Raw genomic sequence first — 18,852 nt, 5'->3', positions numbered from 1 at the left:
AGTAGAATAGTTTTCCTTAGTCATTGTGTCAAGATGAAATAGGACTATGAAAAGAGAATGGAGTGAGTGCAGTATAACAACTTATCTCTATTATTGATCTTGCTCTTAGATTTAGCAAAACCGAAAAAGGTGGTCTATGGTCAAAAACGAAAATGGTACTATCAACCTAGCTAGGCTGTCCAGGTTAGGATAAGGTAACAAACCTTGCATTGTTATCTGAACCCCAAACATACCGGTCCTAGTCAAGCTATATACTCCGTATGCGGCATTATCCTAAATACCTAGGCCTAATGTCCCTCTCAATCACAAAATCGGCACAGCTTTGTGGCGTGACAGTTGAAGGCTACCTGTGATGGCGCCGTGTAAATTCTGAACACGACGAACGGCACAGAATCCTGCTCTGGTTAATCAGACACTAATCTAATCAATCATACGAGCGACCAAGCAGGGCTGGAGACAGTTGCTACGAAAATAATTTAGCAACGCAACGCAATCGATGACGATGAGGATCGCCGCCGTCCCAGTCCCAGCATCGCCGAGAGCGAGGGGAGGCCGGCCGGCGCAAGGCGGGGCAGGGCGGGGACAGCGAGGGGGCACCGGGTCGGGGTGGTGGAGCACCCGGCGGGGCCCCGGCCGGCCACCGTGTCTCCCGTCCCGGCGGCAATTAACCAGCGACGGCCCGCTCCCCTCTCTCCCTTTTCCGCGCCATGCCATGCCAATGGCCGTCCGTTCCCGGGCACAGCTGCGAGCTGGTGGATTAATGGAGGCCAACCGACCGTGTCTGCTGCTAGGCTTTGCTACGCGCCGTCCCGTCCCGTCCCGTTCACATGGCACATGATGTACTCTTGTCCTTCCTCCTCCCATGGAAGATTTATACGCACCGCGTGTTACAGGACAGAGGATGTGCGATCAAATTGTAAATCTCTATCTTTGAACTCCAAGTAAAAACATGGCATGTTTCATATCAAGATCGGCTGGAGAAACACATCACGGGGTTTAAGAATGGGAAGAGGGGAGACGTGAAGACATTGGAGCACTAGGCCAAAGTTTTCCTTTTCCCTTTCCAAGTGCCAATAAACTTCGCCTTGGTATGGACTTTGGTGGGAATCAAGAAACTAGCCTTCTTTTAGTGCTGCCTTGGCGTTTTTACCCAGCAATTTGGTTTCCTCTTTCCCAACCAATATACTATATTGGGAGCATTTCTGCTAACTCCGTTCAGGAGAAATTAGGCTATGCTGTGGCAAAGGTTTATATAGGCACTTGCTCCTCTGTAGGTTCGCTACTTTTTGCTCCATAGAGCATGAATAACAATCTCTATAATCCTACAATGGCTTATTCGATAAAAAGAAATCATGCTTATAGTTTATACCTCTTGCTTATAGAAAAATTGTTTTCAAATAATACTTTTTTGAGTTTTGCCCACTACGTCGCGCTATCTTTTTGGGGCTTTGTTAGTTCTACGTCTTGTTGCCTAGTTCTCTCCAACATTTTAGTTTTTTTCCAACGTGTCAAACCTTCTCTCGCGCTGCCACGCTGCCAGTAGTCAAACCTTCCTTGGTAATGGCTCAGATTATTTTTTTTTTTGAGAAAAGGAGTGACTCAAATTATGTTCATCGGCAAATGAGGCCTGCAAATAGAGTGCATGTTGGGGTCTGCAAATACAAAATCTTATCCATCTTATCAAATGCTATATAAAATACTTATACAAATTATTATTATCCATTATTGTTCTTATTATATTGTGGAAGTGAAGCATCATCATTCTAGTGTAATTGAAGCAAATCTTCGGCCCATATAAACCATCGTCCAGCGTCTAGAAACATTTTCATTGATTGATGTACACGCCAAAATATTAGTTGTTGACGCCTTGATGGAATGGAATTATTTGTAGGGATATTACAGATCCGGAGATAATATTCCAGAATAGAAAACCTAAAAAATCACGAGGAAAACAGAAAAAAAAAAGCAGGCACCTCGTTGCACGTTCCACCTCCCTCTCCTCCTCCACTCCTGACCCTCCGACGCCGCCCAATTTTTTTTTCCCTCCTCCCTGGTGGAAGTGGGCCGCCTCCCGATCTCACCCCCACCGACAATGCCGCCGCGCCGCGCGCGGGCGCGCGGCCGCCGGCGTTGCTAGGATCCCCGCGCGACCCCACGCCGCGCCGCGGCCGGAGGAGAGGCCCCCGACCACCATCCCGGCGGGCCCAGGCCGACCAATGCGCGAGCGCGCCCGGCACGCGACCCGCGTGTCACCGATGCCGCCGCCCGCGGGTGGCGACGACCCCGACGCCGACGCGGCGCCCTCCTGCAGCGGCTCCGCCGACGAGGGCGACCCGCAGGAGCGGTCGCTCCCCAACGGCGACATGTACACGGGCCAGTGGCGCGGCGCCGTGCCCCATGGCGCGGGCAAGTACCTCTGGGCGGACGGGTGCATGTACGAGGGCGAGTGGCGGCGCGGCAAGGCCACCGGCCGCGGCAGGTTCTCCTGGCCGTCCGGCGCCACCTACGAGGGCGAGTTCCTCGACGGCTTCATGCACGGCGCCGGCACCTACGTCGGCGCCGCGGGGGACACCTACCGCGGCGCCTGGGCCAAGAACCTCGAGCACGGCGCCGGCGAGAAGCGCTACGCCAACGGCGACCGCTACGACGGCGAGTGGCGCGCGGGGCTCCCCGACGGCTGCGGACACTACGCCTGGCGCGACGGCACCGAGTACGCCGGCGGCTGGCACGCGGGGCTCATCCACGGCCGCGGCGCGCTCGTCTGGGCCAATGGCAACCGCTACGACGGCGGCTGGGAGGGCGGCCGCCCGCGCGGGCAGGGCACGTTCCGCTGGGCCGACGGCAGCCTCTATGTTGGCTTCTGGGGCCGCGAGGCGCCCGGTGGCGCCGTCCACCAGAAGGGCGTGTACTACCCGTCCCCGGCGGCGGCGAGCGGCTCCCCCCGGGCGCGAGACCCGAGGGAGGTGTTCGCGCGGGAGCTGCCGGAGTGCGTGCGCTCCGGCACCGAGGCTCAATCGGCGCTCACGTCTCTTAGATCGCTCAAATGGCTGATGCGGTCTGTCAGCGGGCGCGGAAGCAGCTCCTCCGGCCGGAGCAATGGCTCGGCAGGCAGCCTCGTGCACTTCTGGGGGTCCGATGGCGAGGTAAAGTGTGACCTTGGGGACGACTGGAGGCGGCGGAGCGTCAGGGAAGGGAGGGGGTTGCCACCATCGCTGGCCCCAGTGCCGCACCTGACCAACGGCGCCCCCCTGCGGGTGTTCAAGCGGCAGGGGGTGACCATTGCCAAGGGGCACAAGAACTACGAGCTAATGCTCAACCTGCAGCTCGGTATCAGGTGCATTTCTTGGCCTTGATGATTATCTGCTTTATCTTTTTGGTATGAACTGCAGCTCAAGCTGATAGTGGAGGAGCCAAATGAAGCACTTCTCTCTGAACAGTTCCAACCATGAGTATCAAGCCTTGAATTTTTTCCATCTTGCATTGTGAATGCGAAACTTTTCTAAAGAAAGGTCTAAAGCCTTGTAGTGTAGAGTAATGGCTTCAAACAGGAACAACATTGCATGTTCCAGATTTTGATGAGTAAGCAGAGGGGCTTGGTCGTTGTATTTTCATCAGCATAGTACTGCCTTCAGAATTGTCATCATTAGTTCAAACCTGAATGAAATTATATTTAGATTGACTCGGTAGTTGGTACTGGTTCTGCTTTGTGAAGAAATTCTATATCAAGATGACAATGAAATATACCTTACCTAATTTACTTTATTATAGTCATACCTTTTTACTACATATTACGTAAGCGCAACAGATTCCTTTTTCATATATTCTCTAGGAGAGGGGATTTGTTCTTATCTTCAGAATGTCATACTTCTTTCTGACAACAGAAATAAATTTCTTGTTTCCTGAATAGGCATGCAGTAGGAAGACAAGGTCAAGCTATATTAGACCTCAAATCATCAGCATTTGATCCAAAGGAGAAAGTGTGGACAAAATTCCCTCCTGAAGGCTCAAAATATACCCCTCCACACAATTCTTGTGATTTCAAATGGAAGGATTACTGCCCAAAGGTGTTCCGGTTGGTCATCATCCCCATAATAAAGATGCATAGTATTTGTTCTTAATCAGTGGATAGTGTTATGCTCATCAAAGCACACATCTGTCCGATTGCAGGACACTCCGTAAATTGTTCAAGGTTGACCCAGCTGACTATATGTTGTCCCTCTGCGGAGATGATGCTCTTCGTGAGCTCTCATCCCCTGGCAAGAGTGGAAGTTTCTTTTACTTGACGAATGATGATCGCTACATGATAAAGACAATGAAGAAAGCTGAAGTGAAGGTATATCTTTTGCTGTCTTTTTCCAAACGCTTTCTAAGCTTCTTAGATTGGCAGAAGTTTTGTTCTAAATGCTTGGATCACATATTACCATACAGATGCTTCTGAAGATGCTTCCAGCTTACTACAATCATGTCCGCGCATTTGAGGATACCTTAGTGACAAAGTTCTTTGGTCTACATTGTGTAAAATCTGGAACACACCAGAAGAAGGTTAGAAAACTATATTATTGTCCAGTTCATCCTCTTCATTTATCCTAGTTTCTTTCTTTTTTTTTTGGGAAACGAATGGCAGGAGCTACTATTCACTCAAAATAAAAACAGAGTTTTAAAGGTATAAAACTGACAACAAGTGGTTTTGCCAGGCGGATAAACACTGACACACCAATTTCACACCAACACCTAAACACTGGAAACACAGAGTCAAATACCAAAGCTTTATTCTTGTCATTTGTCTATGAACTGAACATGTTAGTATTGAAGCATCATTTCTGTGGCTGATTGTATGTGTCCTTCATACTTACTACTCAGGTTCGTTTTGTCATAATGGGAAATTTGTTCTGCTCTGATCATCCTATCCATAGGCGATTTGATCTGAAAGGATCATCTCTTGGCCGTATAACTGACAAGCCACCGGCTGAGATTGACGAGTATACAACTCTGAAGGACCTTGATCTTAACTTTACCTTTCGGTTACAGAAACAATGGTACCAAGAGTTTCAAAGGTGTGAACATCTTATCCCTGATTCTCATATCATTATGACATGTGCATGGTCAGTAACCTTGTTACTTTTACCCTTGTGCTAATGTAGATGTTAAATATCTTGAAGCAGGCAAGTGGACAAGGATTGCGAGTTCCTTGAGCAGGAGAAGATTATGGATTACAGTCTATTGGTGGGTGTACATTTTAGAGGTAAGAAAGACATATCTGCTTCTGCAGGTGGGTTGAAAACTCAAATCCTGACTTGGTTATGTGTGTTCATTGAAGGTGCCATTGACGTTGATGGTGAAAAACTTGCAACACCTCGTGTTTCAAGATGGGACAGGGATCACTTTCGTTCTGATCCAAACAGGTAATGATCCTAAGCTATAGAAAAATTGCAATTATTGATCCATTTTTATCTAGTCAATTTGTATAAGGTACCAGAACTCAAGTAACCATTCAGCTAATTTGTTCTTCAGCTTCTAATGTGATAATTGGTTATGTTCATGCATTCTAACAGTAAGGTTATTAATTTTCTTTGGTTGAGCAGGTGGTCGAAAATTAAACTTGGGGCAAACATGCTGTCAAGGGCTGAGCTGACAATCCGAAAGAATGATGGTGATGTTTTTGGAGAGCCAACTGGGGAGTACTGTGATGTTATATTGTATTTCGGGATTATTGACATACTTCAGGACTATGACATTGGCAAAAGGCTAGAGCATGCGTACAAATCTTTTCAGTATGATTCAGCATCCATCTCAGCAGTCGATCCAAAACAGTATTCCAGGCGCTTCAAAGATTTCATATACAAAGCTTTTCAAGAGGATAAAGTAGACAGCTGAAAGCATTTTCAGACCTTGTGGTTGATATTGTCTGTGACTCCAAAAGGAGAGAGATCAGGCTGAGAACAGTGCAATGCGACATTTTCTTGATAGGCTTGTACATTACTGATTTACTGCACCATACAGCAGTTCAGCAGCTTCCTTACAAGGCAAAAATATCATATTTACTGATGCTCATGGTGGACCCTCGGTTTCCAGGAATCGGACTGGCTGTCATGTAAATACAAGCAATGTGCACAGATACGGAGTTCAGCAATATTCACGAACAGTAGGAAATGTAACTGACAGAATGAAGTTATACATAGAAAAATGCAACCAAAAGTGCAAAGCAATTCAGGGGTTGTAAATGTTCTTTGCCTCGTGAATTCTTTTCTTGTTTGGGGACCTTCCAATAGATTGAGGGGAAAATTTTGAGATTCTCAGTTTTGCGCTCCACACTTTACTCTGTCCCCCCCCCCCCCCCCCCCCCCCCCCCCCCCCCCCGGAACACACTGGGGAACTGCATAACATTGCATTGCGTTAAGTATTTGTAGCTCCAGTAATATGAATGTATCCATTCAGTTATTATCTGAATGTCTGGATGCTTCCAAGAGCGAGGATCTATACTGGTTTTTGTGAGTCTAAGAGTGAGAAGGCTGTCAGATTCATCGATCAGTTAGTGTCAAGGTGGAACATACTAGCAAATTGTTGAACAATAGAGGAAAATAACTTGCAAAGCACAAAAAGAAAAGAATACAGTGGAACTGTATACTATGAGCTGATAATTATAGCTGTTCTAAGGGAAAAGAGAAGATATAGCCTCAACACTCAGTTAATAATTTGCCCTCCATGGTTGTCAAGAAAAGAGAAATAATATCTTGAAACTAATAAAAGGGAATCGTCTATCCCCCCTTTTTTTATCTTATTGTCACTAATTAAGAATGAACCACAATCAATGATGAAAATCATTTAACGATGACCACAGCATAGCCCGGGGTGTTTGGATCCCCGGGCTAAACTTTAGTTCCTGTCCCATCGAATGTTTAGATACTAATTAGAAGTATTAAACATAGACTATTTACAAAACTTATTGCACATATGAAGGCTAAACGGCGAGACGAATCTATTAAGCCTAATTAGTCCATGATTTGACAATGTGCTGCTACAGTAACCATTTGCTAATGATGGATTAATTAGGCTTAATAGATTCGTCTCGCCGTTTAGCCTCCATCTGTGTAATTAGTTTTATAATTAACTCATATTTAGTCTCCTAATTAGCCTCCGAATATTCGATTAGTTTTATAATTAACTCATATTTAGTCTCCTAATTAGCCTCCGAATATTCGATGTGACACGGACTAAACTTTAGCTTCAGGATCCAAACACACCGTAGACACTCATTTATTATGGAAAGGAATAGGACGTCTAAACATGTATGTGTTCAGTGGTCTAAATGTATTCTCGTGCGGACTACATTGCAGGTGTGTGTTTGAATCGTATCGAAAACAATTAACCAGCAATGAGCTTAAGAAACTATGTCCCATTACCAAAAATCAAATTAATTAAGGGCCGAGAATGTAGGTTTGCTGACACCAAAAGATTGTTTCTTTGAGTTAAAAATATATAAAGACACAAGATACATGTATTATATTATGCGAATTTAATGCAAAGGAAAGGCAGTAAAGAACAATGAGAGATTCGATAAGTTTTAGGGAAAAATGTTTTCTCAATAAAAAGAAGGAACACATAGAATAGTCAGACAATTAGGAAATTTAGTAAAAGGTCAGATGTGGTATTGTGTAGGTCAATCATCTACAAGCATAAAAGACCCTTAAATCAGAAAAATCACAACACCTTTGTCATCCTTAGAAAATGAAAAGACAAAAGGAAATGCCATTCTTGATAATTAAAAAAACCATATAAAACCTAATGAGGTGATAAAAATTGGTTAATACCAACCAGGTTCCTTTATTCATCAAAATGAAAGAATGCGAACAACTTAGTGCAATAATATTGATGTTCATATGTACTCCCTCCGTCCCAAATTGTAGGTCGTTTTAGCATTTTTAGATTCGTAGTTTTTCTATGCACTTAAATAGATTCGTAGCTTTAAATAGATTCGTAGCTTTTGCTATGGTGCATAGCAAAAGCTACAAATCTAAAAATGCTAAAACGACATATAATTTGGAACGCAACCACCGAATAGAGTTTTTCTCATAATAAACCAGCCGTTTTAGCTTTTCACCCGGCTTATAAGTCCAGCCCGAACGCTCAATGAACTGACGCTGCTGGTGATGCATTGTCTTGGGAATTTAGAATAGACACATGGTTGGAGTCTAGAAAAAAGGGTCGAAAGTGGCCGGAATCATGCAAAATCCGAGGCTTTTCCAGTAAGCTGGAGCAGGGTGACGTGCGTGGGTGCTGGGCGGGCACGTGGTGGGGAGACGAACCCGGGAGAGCACACAGCTCGGCGGGGCGGGCAGCGAGCGGGCGCGCGAGCTCGGCGTCGTGGCGGAGCAAAACTTCCGGGGGCGGGGGAGGAGAGAGAAACTATGAAAAGATCCGGTTTTGCGGGGCCGCGGGTCTGGATGGGAACAACACGTGCGGCATTGCGGAGAGGAGGTGCGAGGGCCACGCGGGGGGAGGACGAGGACGACGACGACGACGAGGGGGCGCGCCGCGACGGTGAGGGTGGAGGACGCCGGCGATGGGAGGGGGCTGCCGCCGCCGTCGCCGGCGACGGGGCCCTACGCCGGCGGCAGGTCGCGCGGCCCGCGGCGGCAGGGAGAGACCATCGCCAAGGGCCACAAGAACTACGAGCTCATGCTCAATCTGCAGCTCGGCATCAGGTAGGTGCCCACCTCACCCGTGTCTCATTGGTTCTTGCTGATGATCCCTTCCAAAGCAAAAAGGCAATGTTTCTTGGTTCACCTCGTCAGGTATCCAATGTCAATGTTCGACTTGGGAAATTGTTCTTACATTTGATTATTGATATGCAATGCAATGCCATTGCCATGAGGGCCGAGGAATTTGCATTTGGTTTGTGATCCAACGTTTATCATTGGAGAATCAGATCATCCTGGTTCAATGGCAATGCAAAAGTTGACAGATTTCCCCCCTTTTTTTATGAGAACATATATGATTGCTGAACAGAACATGTGCGGTTCCTAAACAATGGCAAGCAACGATTGATGAACGCTTTGTTTTCCCCATCCAGTCATCGATATGGGATTTCAAGTATATATAACCTTGTGGCCGATGCGGTATCTTGCAACTGTTGAGAGCTATAATAATGGTGGCTAATCACTAATGTCCCGGACATTGATGACGTAGAAGAGAGCATTGATTCGGAGGGCATGAATGATAACACCGTGTGCCTTTTTACTGAAAATTAACTGGCAGGGATGAATGCAGACAAGTACTTCAGAGCTTGGCACATGATTTTTGGTTGGACGCTCATGGCTGGAAAGTCATTTTTATATGAGGGAGCCCCCATTTTTCAATCATATAACTTGAAAACATAAGAGTTTAGCAGATTGTACAAAGAGAAGTCCAGATGGAAGGAGACTACAACATGATCTATAATGGCGCCATGCTCTTTAATTTGGCATTTCAGCTTAGCGCAGCAGCTAGCTGATAAATAGTACAAGAGATCAGCCCTTCTGCACTCTAGTTTTCAACAGCATAATTTTTGCTGAGAACATTAAGGCCCTGTTTAGAACAGCTTAAATCCAGCTTATGGCCAAAATAAGCTGAAATTAGAAGCCAAATGGTGCGCTTTTTTGCAGCTTTTTTTGGCCGTGCTTCTCCCCACCACCTCCATTTGTACTAAAACGCAGAAGCTGATTCAGACCCGCTTCTCAAATAAGCACTATTTCAATATTTATACTATCTGAGAACCGCTTCTCCTGGCCGCAGTTCCAAACAGGGCCTAAGTGGTGTAGCATAATAAGAAATATGGGCTACCATGTGGCAGAAGAGAATATTTGTTATTTGCTATTTGATAGTTCAGTTGTCATGTAGACATGCATATTATTTCACATTAAGAATGATGTACGCCTTTTAGTATCTGAATGTAAGTATGTGCCCAATCATCTTTGCTGCATAACAGGCATGCGGTAGGAAAGCAAGGTCCAATTACGCTTGATCTTAAATCATCAGCTTTTGACCCAAAGGAGAAAGTATGGACGAGGTTCCCTCCGGAAGGCTCAAAGTACACCCCTCCGCACAGTTCTTGCGATTTCAAATGGAAGGATTACTGCCCACAAGTATTCCGGTTGGTCATCACTCCCAGCCATAATATATATGTTACACCATCCTTGTGGTGGCATGCATGATCATTGCAGTTAATTTGTTCTGGACTGAATCTCAGGACATTGCGCAAGTTGTTCAAGGTTGATGCTGCAGACTATATGTTATCCCTTTGTGGAGACCAGGCTCTCCGGGAGCTCTCATCTCCTGGTAAGAGTGGAAGCTTCTTTTATCTCACGAGCAATGACCAGTACATGATAAAGACAATGAAGAAAGCTGAAGTAAAGGTTTGTCTGTTGTGTTTGTCTAAGCTCTTAACTTCCAAGCTCTGCAGTGATTTTGTTCTTAATCAACTGAACATTTGTTGTCATAATATCATATAGATATTTTTGAAGATGCTTCGAGCTTATTATAATCATGTCAGGGCATTTGAGAACACTCTAGTCACAAAGTTTTTCGGTCTTCACTGTGTCAAATTAGCTGGAGCAAACCAAAAGAAGGTCAGAAATTATTATTTACATAGGTATCACGGTATAGCTAGTTAGCTGCGATGATTAGTAGACTTACGCTTTCTTACCTTACTTATGTTTGCTGAATCCTGATTGTCTGTTTGCTGTTGTACTATCACCCAGGTCCGTTTTGTCATAATGGGAAATCTGTTTTGCTCTGAGTACTCTATTCATAGGCGATTTGACCTGAAAGGTTCATCCCTTGGACGTACAACTGATAAGCCACAGACAGAGATTGATGAGTACACTACTCTGAAGGATCTTGACCTCAACTTTATATTTCGATTGCAAAAACATTGGTACCAAGAGTTCCAAAGGTGAGAGATGCTAGAGCTGACAAGAAATCATAACAACTTTACAGATATTAACGTGGATGTTAAAACTGTTGAAGCAGGCAAGTCGACAGGGACTGCGAGTTTCTTGAGCAGGAAAATATCATGGATTATAGTCTCTTGGTTGGTGTACATTTTAGGGATACTAGGGATAGGCTATTGACCGGAGGTTGGTTGAAACAAAACTACTTTTTAATAATCTTTTACATGGTTATCATGTACATGTACCTTACAAAGTGCATTGCCGCATTACTTGAAGGTTCATTTGATAGTGACAGCAGCAGAGGATCATCACCTCACTTGTCTAGAGGAGATACGGATCCAAACAGGTAACACAAGACACTCAATTATTCTTGACTTTAGTAAAAGAAGGTACCAATTGAAGCACTTGCTAGATGTAACAGCATTTGCACCCTTTGGTTCATCGTGCCTTGATCTATTTCCCGAGTAAATCTGCTTGGTATGCTCCCACAGATCCTACCCATATGTCAAAACATCGAGGCCAACATTTTTGCATTCCCTTCATGTTTGCTGGCTGATTTGGCTCTAGTTGCTAATTTTGGCTGCGTTAATGCCTTGTAATCTTAATGTAACAAAGACTGTTTGTTTGGACAGGTTTGCCAAGATAAAACTTGGGTCAAACATGCCGATAAGAGCTGAACGGACAGTAAGAAAGACCGACATTGAGCCGCAGATTATTGGAGAGCCTACTGGGGAGTTCTACGATGTTGTACTATATTTCGGGATCATAGACATACTTCAGGATTATGATATCAGCAAGAAGCTTGAGCATGCATACAAGTCTTTCCAATATGACCCAACATCCATTTCAGCAGTCGATCCAAAACAGTACGCGAGACGCTTCAGAGACTTTGTATTCAAAGCGTTCCAGGAAGACAAGTTTGACTTGTGAAAACACATGGTAGCTCAGGAGCCACCGTTGCTGCTGACATGGATACAACCAGCTTGAAATAGATACAAACATGGTGCTGCTCGCATTGTAGCAGAGCTTTTGGTGACCTTGCTTGCTACTTCAACACCAGACTGCAGCGCAGGACAGAAGCTTCAGCAGAAGGCGTCAGGTTGATGAAGCCCCTTGCTTGCGGACTCTGGGGGGATTCAGTTGGCTCTCATGTAGAAATAAGGCTCCAACTCGAGATATCGGTGCATTTCAAATTAAGCAGGTTCAACAGTATTTTTTTCATAAAATAGTTGCTTGGCAAACTGCTTCAGCTCTGCTGCATTTCTACAGCTGCTATGTTACACTGCACTGTATAGCAATGTAGCATAGCGCAGCGGTGCCAAGCTATGCCTAAGACAAAGTATACATGCATATAGAAATCACTGATATTAGTGTAGACGCTGACAACCTACAGAGAAATTTGTAATGACAGTTCAGGGATGTAAATCTTTTTTACATGAGGCGGACAGGTCACAGTTGTTCTGCTTATCTGGTATAGTACTTGCTAGTAAATATGTACATGGAATCTATATTCTAATGGAATTGTCGGGTTGGATGATTTTAACCCACAGAACATCATAGTGCACCCTGGATCCTCCTTTTCAGAGAGAGTGTTGAGCTCCTCCATCAACTGTACTACTCCCTCCGTTGTCGTTTTGGCTTTTCCAAATTTATAGATATTATTATGCATCTAGACATATAATATCTATAAACCTGGAAAAGCCAAAACGACGTACAATCTAGAACGGATGGAGTACCTCCGTGGTAGAGACATTAGCTATTTGTTTCTGAGGATGTTCTTCTGCTACTTGGTGTGTCCAGACCCGCATCGCGTCAAGAAGAGGAATATTGACATATAGATTCTTAATTACCTTGACAAACGCCGAATTATTGACGGCATGGAGAAGTCTCCTTAAATCATTTTTCTTAACTCCATTAATATCTAAAAAACTTTAAATAAATTGGCAAATGACAACACACGTAACTAGCATTATTAAATTCATCATACAAATATATTATATTATATTGTTACTTTTTTAAATAATTTGATATATATTTCTAATCAGTGTGAAAATATTGGATTTATGACGAACTTCTAAATATAGACTTCATCTGTGATTGGAGGAAGTCCTCTTAGCGGAAAGTACCCAATCTTTGCAAACTCTCTCGCGCGCGCGAGACGGAATCTTGAACTCTTGATCGATTCAATTCAACTCCAAGATAGTACAAGACCACGACCTGCGCCCGTCCCTGGACATCCAACCATCCACCGGCTTCACCCGAACTAGAGTTTCTTCCTACCCCTTCCCGTTCCCCCTTGCAGCCTCGTTAGCCTCACCGGCAACTCCTTCCATGTCCAAGACGACGCCGAGCCGGAGGGCGGCCTGGTGAGGTGGGTCCGGGAGGGCCTGGTTAGGGTCACCGTCGACGAGCCCACCCGCCTCCCGGACATCCTCACCGTGTCCCTCCACCTTCGGGCGACCCCCGCCGAGATTGCCTGTCATCTCGAGGGCGTGACCGTGGTTGGCGCCGACCACCACTTCATCGTCCCCAACACCGGCCCCAAGCTACACGATTTCGCCTCGTCCGGTCACTACCTGGTCCACGACACCCGAGAGGAGAAGCTCCACCTGGTGCCCCCGATCGACCTGAACGAGTACAGGGAGGACTTCGGGCGCGTCCCGGTCATCATCACCGGCGCCGGCGCCGGCGCTTCCTCTGATTTCCTCCTGGCCCTGGTGCTGTTCTCTTTTTTTCTTTCTACAATACGCAGGAGAGTTACATATCATTCAATTAAATTAAGTAGAGGAAAAAAAGTTGTTTTACAACACGGGCTAATTGAGCGCACGCACACGGATTAAGATTACGAATAAGGATTACACGACCAACTTAGACATCCCACAACAACTAGATTCTTAATATTAGGTTGTCATTGCACACCCTGGCCAACCTATGGCCGCCATACTAGTTGCCCCGGCCGAGCACAACATCCTTGCTTCAGCCGCAATTGTCTCTATCAGCTGATGTGGCGTCTTCGTTTCTCCTCTATTGAATACCCTGCTATTACGTTCCTTCCAAATCATCCAAGAAACTAGCATGAAGGTGGAGTCAATCCCCTTTCTTCTGGTGCTATTAAGCCTTTCTCTTTTCAGCAGCCACCAATCCAGCAGAGAGACGTTTGCTGTCGGAGCCATCTGGGGTATGCCAATCACCTGACCAACAGCAAACCAAACCTGTTGGGCATAACTGCAGCGAGCGAGCAAGAAGGTGCTCCGCTGTCTCTGATTCTTGGCTGCAAAGCGTGCAATCATCGTTGTTCTGCAGGCCGTGTCGCTTACGACGCGCTGCTGTCCAAATCCTCTCCAGTACTAGTCCCTTTGCCTCTCCAGTACTGCTAGTCAAAAAGAAAGATGGCTTATGAAGGTTCTGTGTAGATTACAGAAAACTTAATGCACCGACAATCAAAAACAAGTACCCGTTGCCAATTGTGGATGAATTGTTGGATGAACTTCATGATGCTCAGTGGTTCACCAAGCTTGATATGAGGTCAGGGTACCATCAGATAAGATTAGCCCCAACTGATGAGCATAAGACGGCCTTCAAGACACATAATGGGCATTGGGAGTTTAAAGTGATGCCTTTTGGCCTCACAAACGCACATGCAACCTTTCAATCTGCCATGAACACTATCTTTGCTCTACTATCCTGTAAATGTGTCCTGGTGTTTGTGGATGACATACTCATTTACAGCAAGTCACTCTAAGAACACAAAGCACATCTCAACGAGGTGTTTCAACTACTACAACAACATCAGTTATACTTGAAGAAGTCCAAATGTTCCTTTGCTCAAACCAAGTTGGAGTACCTGGGTCACATCATTAGTGCACAAGGGGTATCCACTGATCTAGAAAAGATCAAAGCAGTACAGCAATGGCCAGCGCTTGTTGATTGCAAGCAATTGAGATCATTCCTGGGACTGGCAGGATATTACAGAAAATTCATCAAGAATTATGGAATGATCAGCAGATCTTTAACTGACTTACTGAAAAAGAACACAACCTTTATGTGGACACCACAATTACAGCAATGCTTTGACACTTTGAAGGATGCTTTAGTAACAGCTCCAGTTTTGGCACTACCTAACTTCACTAAAGAATTCACTATTGAAACTGGTACATGTGATAAAGGAGTGGGAGTAGTGTTAATGAAAAATGGGCATCTTGTAGCATATCTAAGTAAAGCCTTGAGTTCAAAATCCCAAACCTTATCCACTTATGAGAAGAAATATTTAGCAATACTCGTGGCAGTTGACAAATGGAAGTCATACTTGCAACACCAACCATTCACCATCCTCACTGATCAAAGAAGTTTGGTTCACTTGGGGGAACAAAAGTTAGTAAATGGCATTCAGCACAAGGCCTCTGTCAAACTTCTGGGTATACAATATCAAGTGAAATATAAGAAGGGCAGTGAGAATTCTGCAGCCAATGCACTGTCAAGAAGAGAACACTTAACAGAAGTGTGTGCCATTTCAACAAGCACACCAAGATGGTTGGAGATTGTGATTGAGGGTTACCAACAAGATGAACAGACAAAACAATTGTTAACTGAGCTCTGTGTGTCAGGTTCTAATGACAAGGGGTTCTCATTAACTGATGGGCTTATCAGATATAAAGGCAGAATTTGGTTGGGCAATCATAAGGAAGCTCATGAGGCTGTGCTCAAGGCCTTGCACTCTAATGGACTGGGAGGCCGTAGTGGCATTACAGTCACCTACAATAAAGTGAAGTCATTATTTGCCTGGAAACATATGAAACAAACGGTGAAGGAGTATGTCTCAACAAGACAAGAACATCAGGACTACTGCAACCTCTACCCATACCAGATCAAGCCTGGAAGATCATAAGCCTAGATTTCATAGAAGGTCTGCCTAAATCTCAAACATTTGATACTATACTAGTAGTGGTCGATAAACTCACAAAGTATGGTCATTTCGTTTCACTGAAACATCCCTACACAGCACTCTCAGTGGCCCAGCTTTTCCTTAACAATGTCTACCATTATCATGGAATGCCACAAGTTATAATATCTGATAGGGATTGAATCTTCACTAGTGCACTATGGCAGGAACTCTTTAAACTCTCTGAAACCACATTAAACATGAGCTCATCTTACCACCCTCAAACCAATGGCCAGACAGAGAGATTCAACCAATGCTGGAAACCTATCTCAGATGTATGGTTCAATCGTGTCTAAGCAAATGGTCACAGTTGCTAGCACTACTTGAATTCTGGTACAACACAACACCACATTCAGCTCATGGGAAAACACCATTTGAAGTGTTATATGGATATCCACCTAGATACTTTGGAATTTCTGCAACTTCTCAGTGCACTGTTCCTGATCTAGAGCAATGGTCGCAAGACAGAGCAGAGATGCAGACAGTGATCAAACATAATCTCCTGAGAGCTCAACAGCGAATGAAAAATTAAGCGGACAGACATAGGCAAAAGCGAGAATTCCAAGTTGGTGATTGGGTGTATCTTAAGCTTCAACTGCTTGTGCAAACGTCAGTTGCCAAGTGCTCCAGTCAGAAGTTAAGTTACAAGTTCTTTGGGCCATATTTGATTATCTAGAAAGTGGGTCCAGTGGCTTATAAATCACAACTTCCACTATCCAGCCAAATTCATCCAGTCATTCATGTGTCTCAACTAAAACAGGCCATTCCATCCAATACTGTGGTGAGCACAAATGATGATTTACACAGCATAACATTTACTGTTCTATCAGTTCCTGTACAGGTAATGGAGACTCGCCTATGTAAGTCTTCGGCAAGATCAAATGGGACAACTTACCAGAAGCCTGGACAACATGGGAAGCTATCAACAACATCAATATCACCAAGTAAGCAGTTACATTGACAACTCGAGGACGAGTTGGTTCTTATGGAGAGGGGATGTCAAGACCTTCGTATGGGCCTATGCTTGGGCCCGAGGCCATGTATCGAATTGGGCTAAGCCCATGATTGAGCTACCACGGTGGCCTGTGTCGCGGTTTGAGGACCCGAACGCCTGTGGGGTGAAGGCAATTAGAGAAGAACTAAAAACTCCGAACCCTATTGTTCCTCTTCTTCCTCCCGTCCAAGCCGGCGGCGGCGGCGGCGTAACTCCGTCCAAGCTCGTCGGTGCGCCGCTGGCGTAATAAGGATAATAACGCTCCTCCTCCCCCACGTTGTCCATCCGCCGCGCTGCCTACAGCCACAGTGAAGGCCGTCTTCATCTAGGTGGAGGTTAGCATCATGTTTGTCTTCTTCACTTAGTTCAGACTTCAGTCCTCCAGACCTGACAGTGACCATGGCGTAGGCAGTGTGGTCCTTTTAGGGCTCGGAACCCCGTTGGTCGTCGACGCGAGCTGGGGCGGATGAGAGCCGGGCAGAAGGAAGAAGAGGCACTCGAGGGACGGCCGGTGTCAGGCGGCGCTCCGGTGAGCAGCGTTGCGGATCGGATCGTGATCCAGAATTTCAAAATGCACCCCTAAATATTTTCAAATACCCTCTCGTTTGGATCTACCCCCATAATTTCAAATAGCCCACTAACTTAAATCGTGATTATTGATCGTGATCCGATTATTTGCAAAAAATACCCTAATTCGGGTCGTCTTCTTCCCGCCCGTCCAGCGCCGCCCGCCGCTGCCTCCGTCGTCCCTGCCCGCCTCGCCATTCAAAGCCGAAAAGCCCCATCTAAGCTCTCAATCCATCTGCACCTCCAGCTGTATCTCGCCGGACCCCAGCGGCACTCAGGTGGGGCATGGTCGAGGTCCGAAGGTGGCACGGTGGCGGCTCCGAGACGTGATTGTGCCGCTCGGACTGCGACAGAGCTGGTTTGGATGCCGTCCGCCGCCGCCGCCACGAAGCGCCGCCAAGAGGGGCAGAACGGCAGAGTGCTCCGCTACGCGCTGCGGAACGCCGCCGCCGTCAGGCTTGGTGTCCTGGAGCTTTGGAACTCCCTCGTGGAACTAGCCGTTGCCATCGTCGTCCCGTCGGGTTGCTCCTGATCCGGCGAGGCAAGCAACCAAACCAATCATGGCGACTTGGCGAGATAGAGATCGTTCCTCTGGACTCTAGAGCATTGCGAGGTTCAGCGTCTGCATGTTGGCCTGGTCAAAGCAACATACACTGGTGAGGTGACCCCAACTTAGAGGCTGCTCAAGATGAATTCAACCAGGAGTTATCGTGTAGTGACGCTGAAGATGAAACCCGCCAAAATGCTGGGGTTTTCAATTCTGAAAGTTTGAGATGGCAGAGAATTTGTCTGAACTGGTTCTCCACATGTACATTTCCTTCTTCTATAATTTACCACTAGAAGTTTTCAAAGTGTCTTTTAAAATCGCGAAGATTATTTTGCTGTTGCTCCAGAGCATCTGAATCATAGGGCAGCCAGCTGCTCTCCAGTCTCCACAATATTTTTTTTTTCTTAACTTTCTGATAAGTGGTGATGCTCTGCAGGTGCCTGAAACCCCACAACGGCTTCTCTCTGCAGCCGCTTCTTGAAGATGCAGTCTTGGTTGTCTCGTTCACTTGAGAAATGGAAATACCAATATGACGTATGTTTGATGTAAGGACTTAACGAAAGTAGTAGACGCACCAATAACAGGAGAAAATTCTCTACTTTAGGACTATCAACAGGGATTAGGATTTCGTTTTTCAAATTTTTTCGATCGCTGCGAAAACACCGAATTTCGCGAAATTTTGGCCGAAATTTGATCTAATAAGTGAATCTTTCGACGAAGAGAATGGAATTTCAAGCAAACAGTGATTTTGGTCACCATCGAAAAGATCAAAATTTCACAAATTCGGCCGAAGTTAGTTGCAGTAACGGACAGTAATTCTTGAAGATGAAGTAGAGTCAGATGGCACATCAATGGGTATTCGTATCTTGTTATCTCT

At 45.6% G+C, this 18,852-nt stretch overlaps 2 protein-coding genes and 1 long non-coding RNA gene across 7 annotated transcripts; all 3 read left to right on the top strand.

The window, feature by feature from the left end:
• Nucleotides 1-1,952: 1,952 nt before the first annotated feature.
• Nucleotides 1,953-6,296, top strand: LOC140221399 (phosphatidylinositol 4-phosphate 5-kinase 6-like). Of its 4 annotated transcripts, none has more exons than XM_072290987.1 (8): nt 1,964-3,334; nt 3,908-4,072; nt 4,168-4,333; nt 4,429-4,542; nt 4,861-5,054; nt 5,160-5,242; nt 5,318-5,402; nt 5,583-6,296. In XM_072290987.1, exons 1-8 carry the CDS (start codon nt 2,217-2,219, stop codon nt 5,872-5,874), a joined length of 2,217 nt encoding a protein of 738 aa, XP_072147088.1. In that variant the 5' UTR covers nt 1,964-2,216; the 3' UTR covers nt 5,875-6,296. The 4 variants fall into 4 exon arrangements, 3 of the variants coding, with proteins under 3 accessions (XP_072147088.1, XP_072147089.1, XP_072147090.1); XM_072290988.1 differs by having other exon boundaries at nt 1,967-3,334; nt 5,163-5,242; XR_011897176.1 differs by lacking the exon at nt 5,583-6,296 and having other exon boundaries at nt 1,953-3,334; nt 5,142-5,242; nt 5,318-5,339.
• Nucleotides 6,297-8,546: 2,250 nt separating this feature from the next.
• On the top strand, nt 8,547-12,482 carry LOC117835709 (phosphatidylinositol 4-phosphate 5-kinase 4). The gene is made up of 8 exons (XM_034715047.2): nt 8,547-8,702; nt 9,965-10,129; nt 10,226-10,391; nt 10,488-10,604; nt 10,737-10,930; nt 11,008-11,114; nt 11,205-11,274; nt 11,561-12,482. The coding sequence occupies exons 1-8, from the start codon at nt 8,677-8,679 to the stop codon at nt 11,856-11,858; spliced, it is 1,143 nt and encodes a 380-aa protein (XP_034570938.2). The 5' UTR covers nt 8,547-8,676; the 3' UTR covers nt 11,859-12,482.
• A 539-nt stretch (nt 12,483-13,021) lies between these two features.
• On the top strand, nt 13,022-18,279 carry LOC117835708 (uncharacterized). 2 transcript variants are annotated; one of them, XR_011897296.1, is made up of 3 exons: nt 13,042-17,196; nt 17,270-17,390; nt 17,584-18,279. It is a non-coding gene; the product is annotated as an uncharacterized lncRNA (long non-coding RNA). The 2 variants fall into 2 exon arrangements; XR_011897295.1 differs by having other exon boundaries at nt 13,022-17,196; nt 17,270-18,279.
• The last annotated feature ends 573 nt before the right edge of the window (nt 18,280-18,852 follow it).

Source organism: Setaria viridis, chromosome 9 (assembly GCF_005286985.2).
Source record: "Setaria viridis chromosome 9, Setaria_viridis_v4.0, whole genome shotgun sequence".
Classification (NCBI taxonomy): domain Eukaryota; kingdom Viridiplantae; phylum Streptophyta; class Magnoliopsida; order Poales; family Poaceae; genus Setaria; species Setaria viridis.
Note: the sequence above shows the minus strand (reverse complement) of the source record. Positions and strands in the feature narration are given on the sequence as shown.

What these genes read in the sequence shown, in the direction of transcription:
- LOC117835709 (XM_034715047.2), top strand. Translation starts at nt 8,677, where the DNA reads ATGCTCAATCTGCAGCTCGGCATCAG. An exon ending in TGAAGAAAGCTGAAGTAAAG is followed by an intron (nt 10,392 to 10,487) that starts GTTTGTCTGTTG and finishes AATATCATATAG; the next exon opens with ATATTTTTGAAGATGCTTCG. An exon ending in GGAGATACGGATCCAAACAG is followed by an intron (nt 11,275 to 11,560) that starts GTAACACAAGAC and finishes TTGTTTGGACAG; the next exon opens with GTTTGCCAAGATAAAACTTG.
- LOC140221399 (XM_072290989.1), top strand. Translation starts at nt 2,217, where the DNA reads ATGCGCGAGCGCGCCCGGCACGCGACCCGCGTGTCACCGATGCCGCCG. An exon ending in AACCTGCAGCTCGGTATCAG is followed by an intron (nt 3,335 to 3,907) that starts GTGCATTTCTTG and finishes TTTCCTGAATAG; the next exon opens with GCATGCAGTAGGAAGACAAG. An exon ending in TGGTACCAAGAGTTTCAAAG is followed by an intron (nt 5,055 to 5,162) that starts GTGTGAACATCT and finishes ATCTTGAAGCAG; the next exon opens with GCAAGTGGACAAGGATTGCG.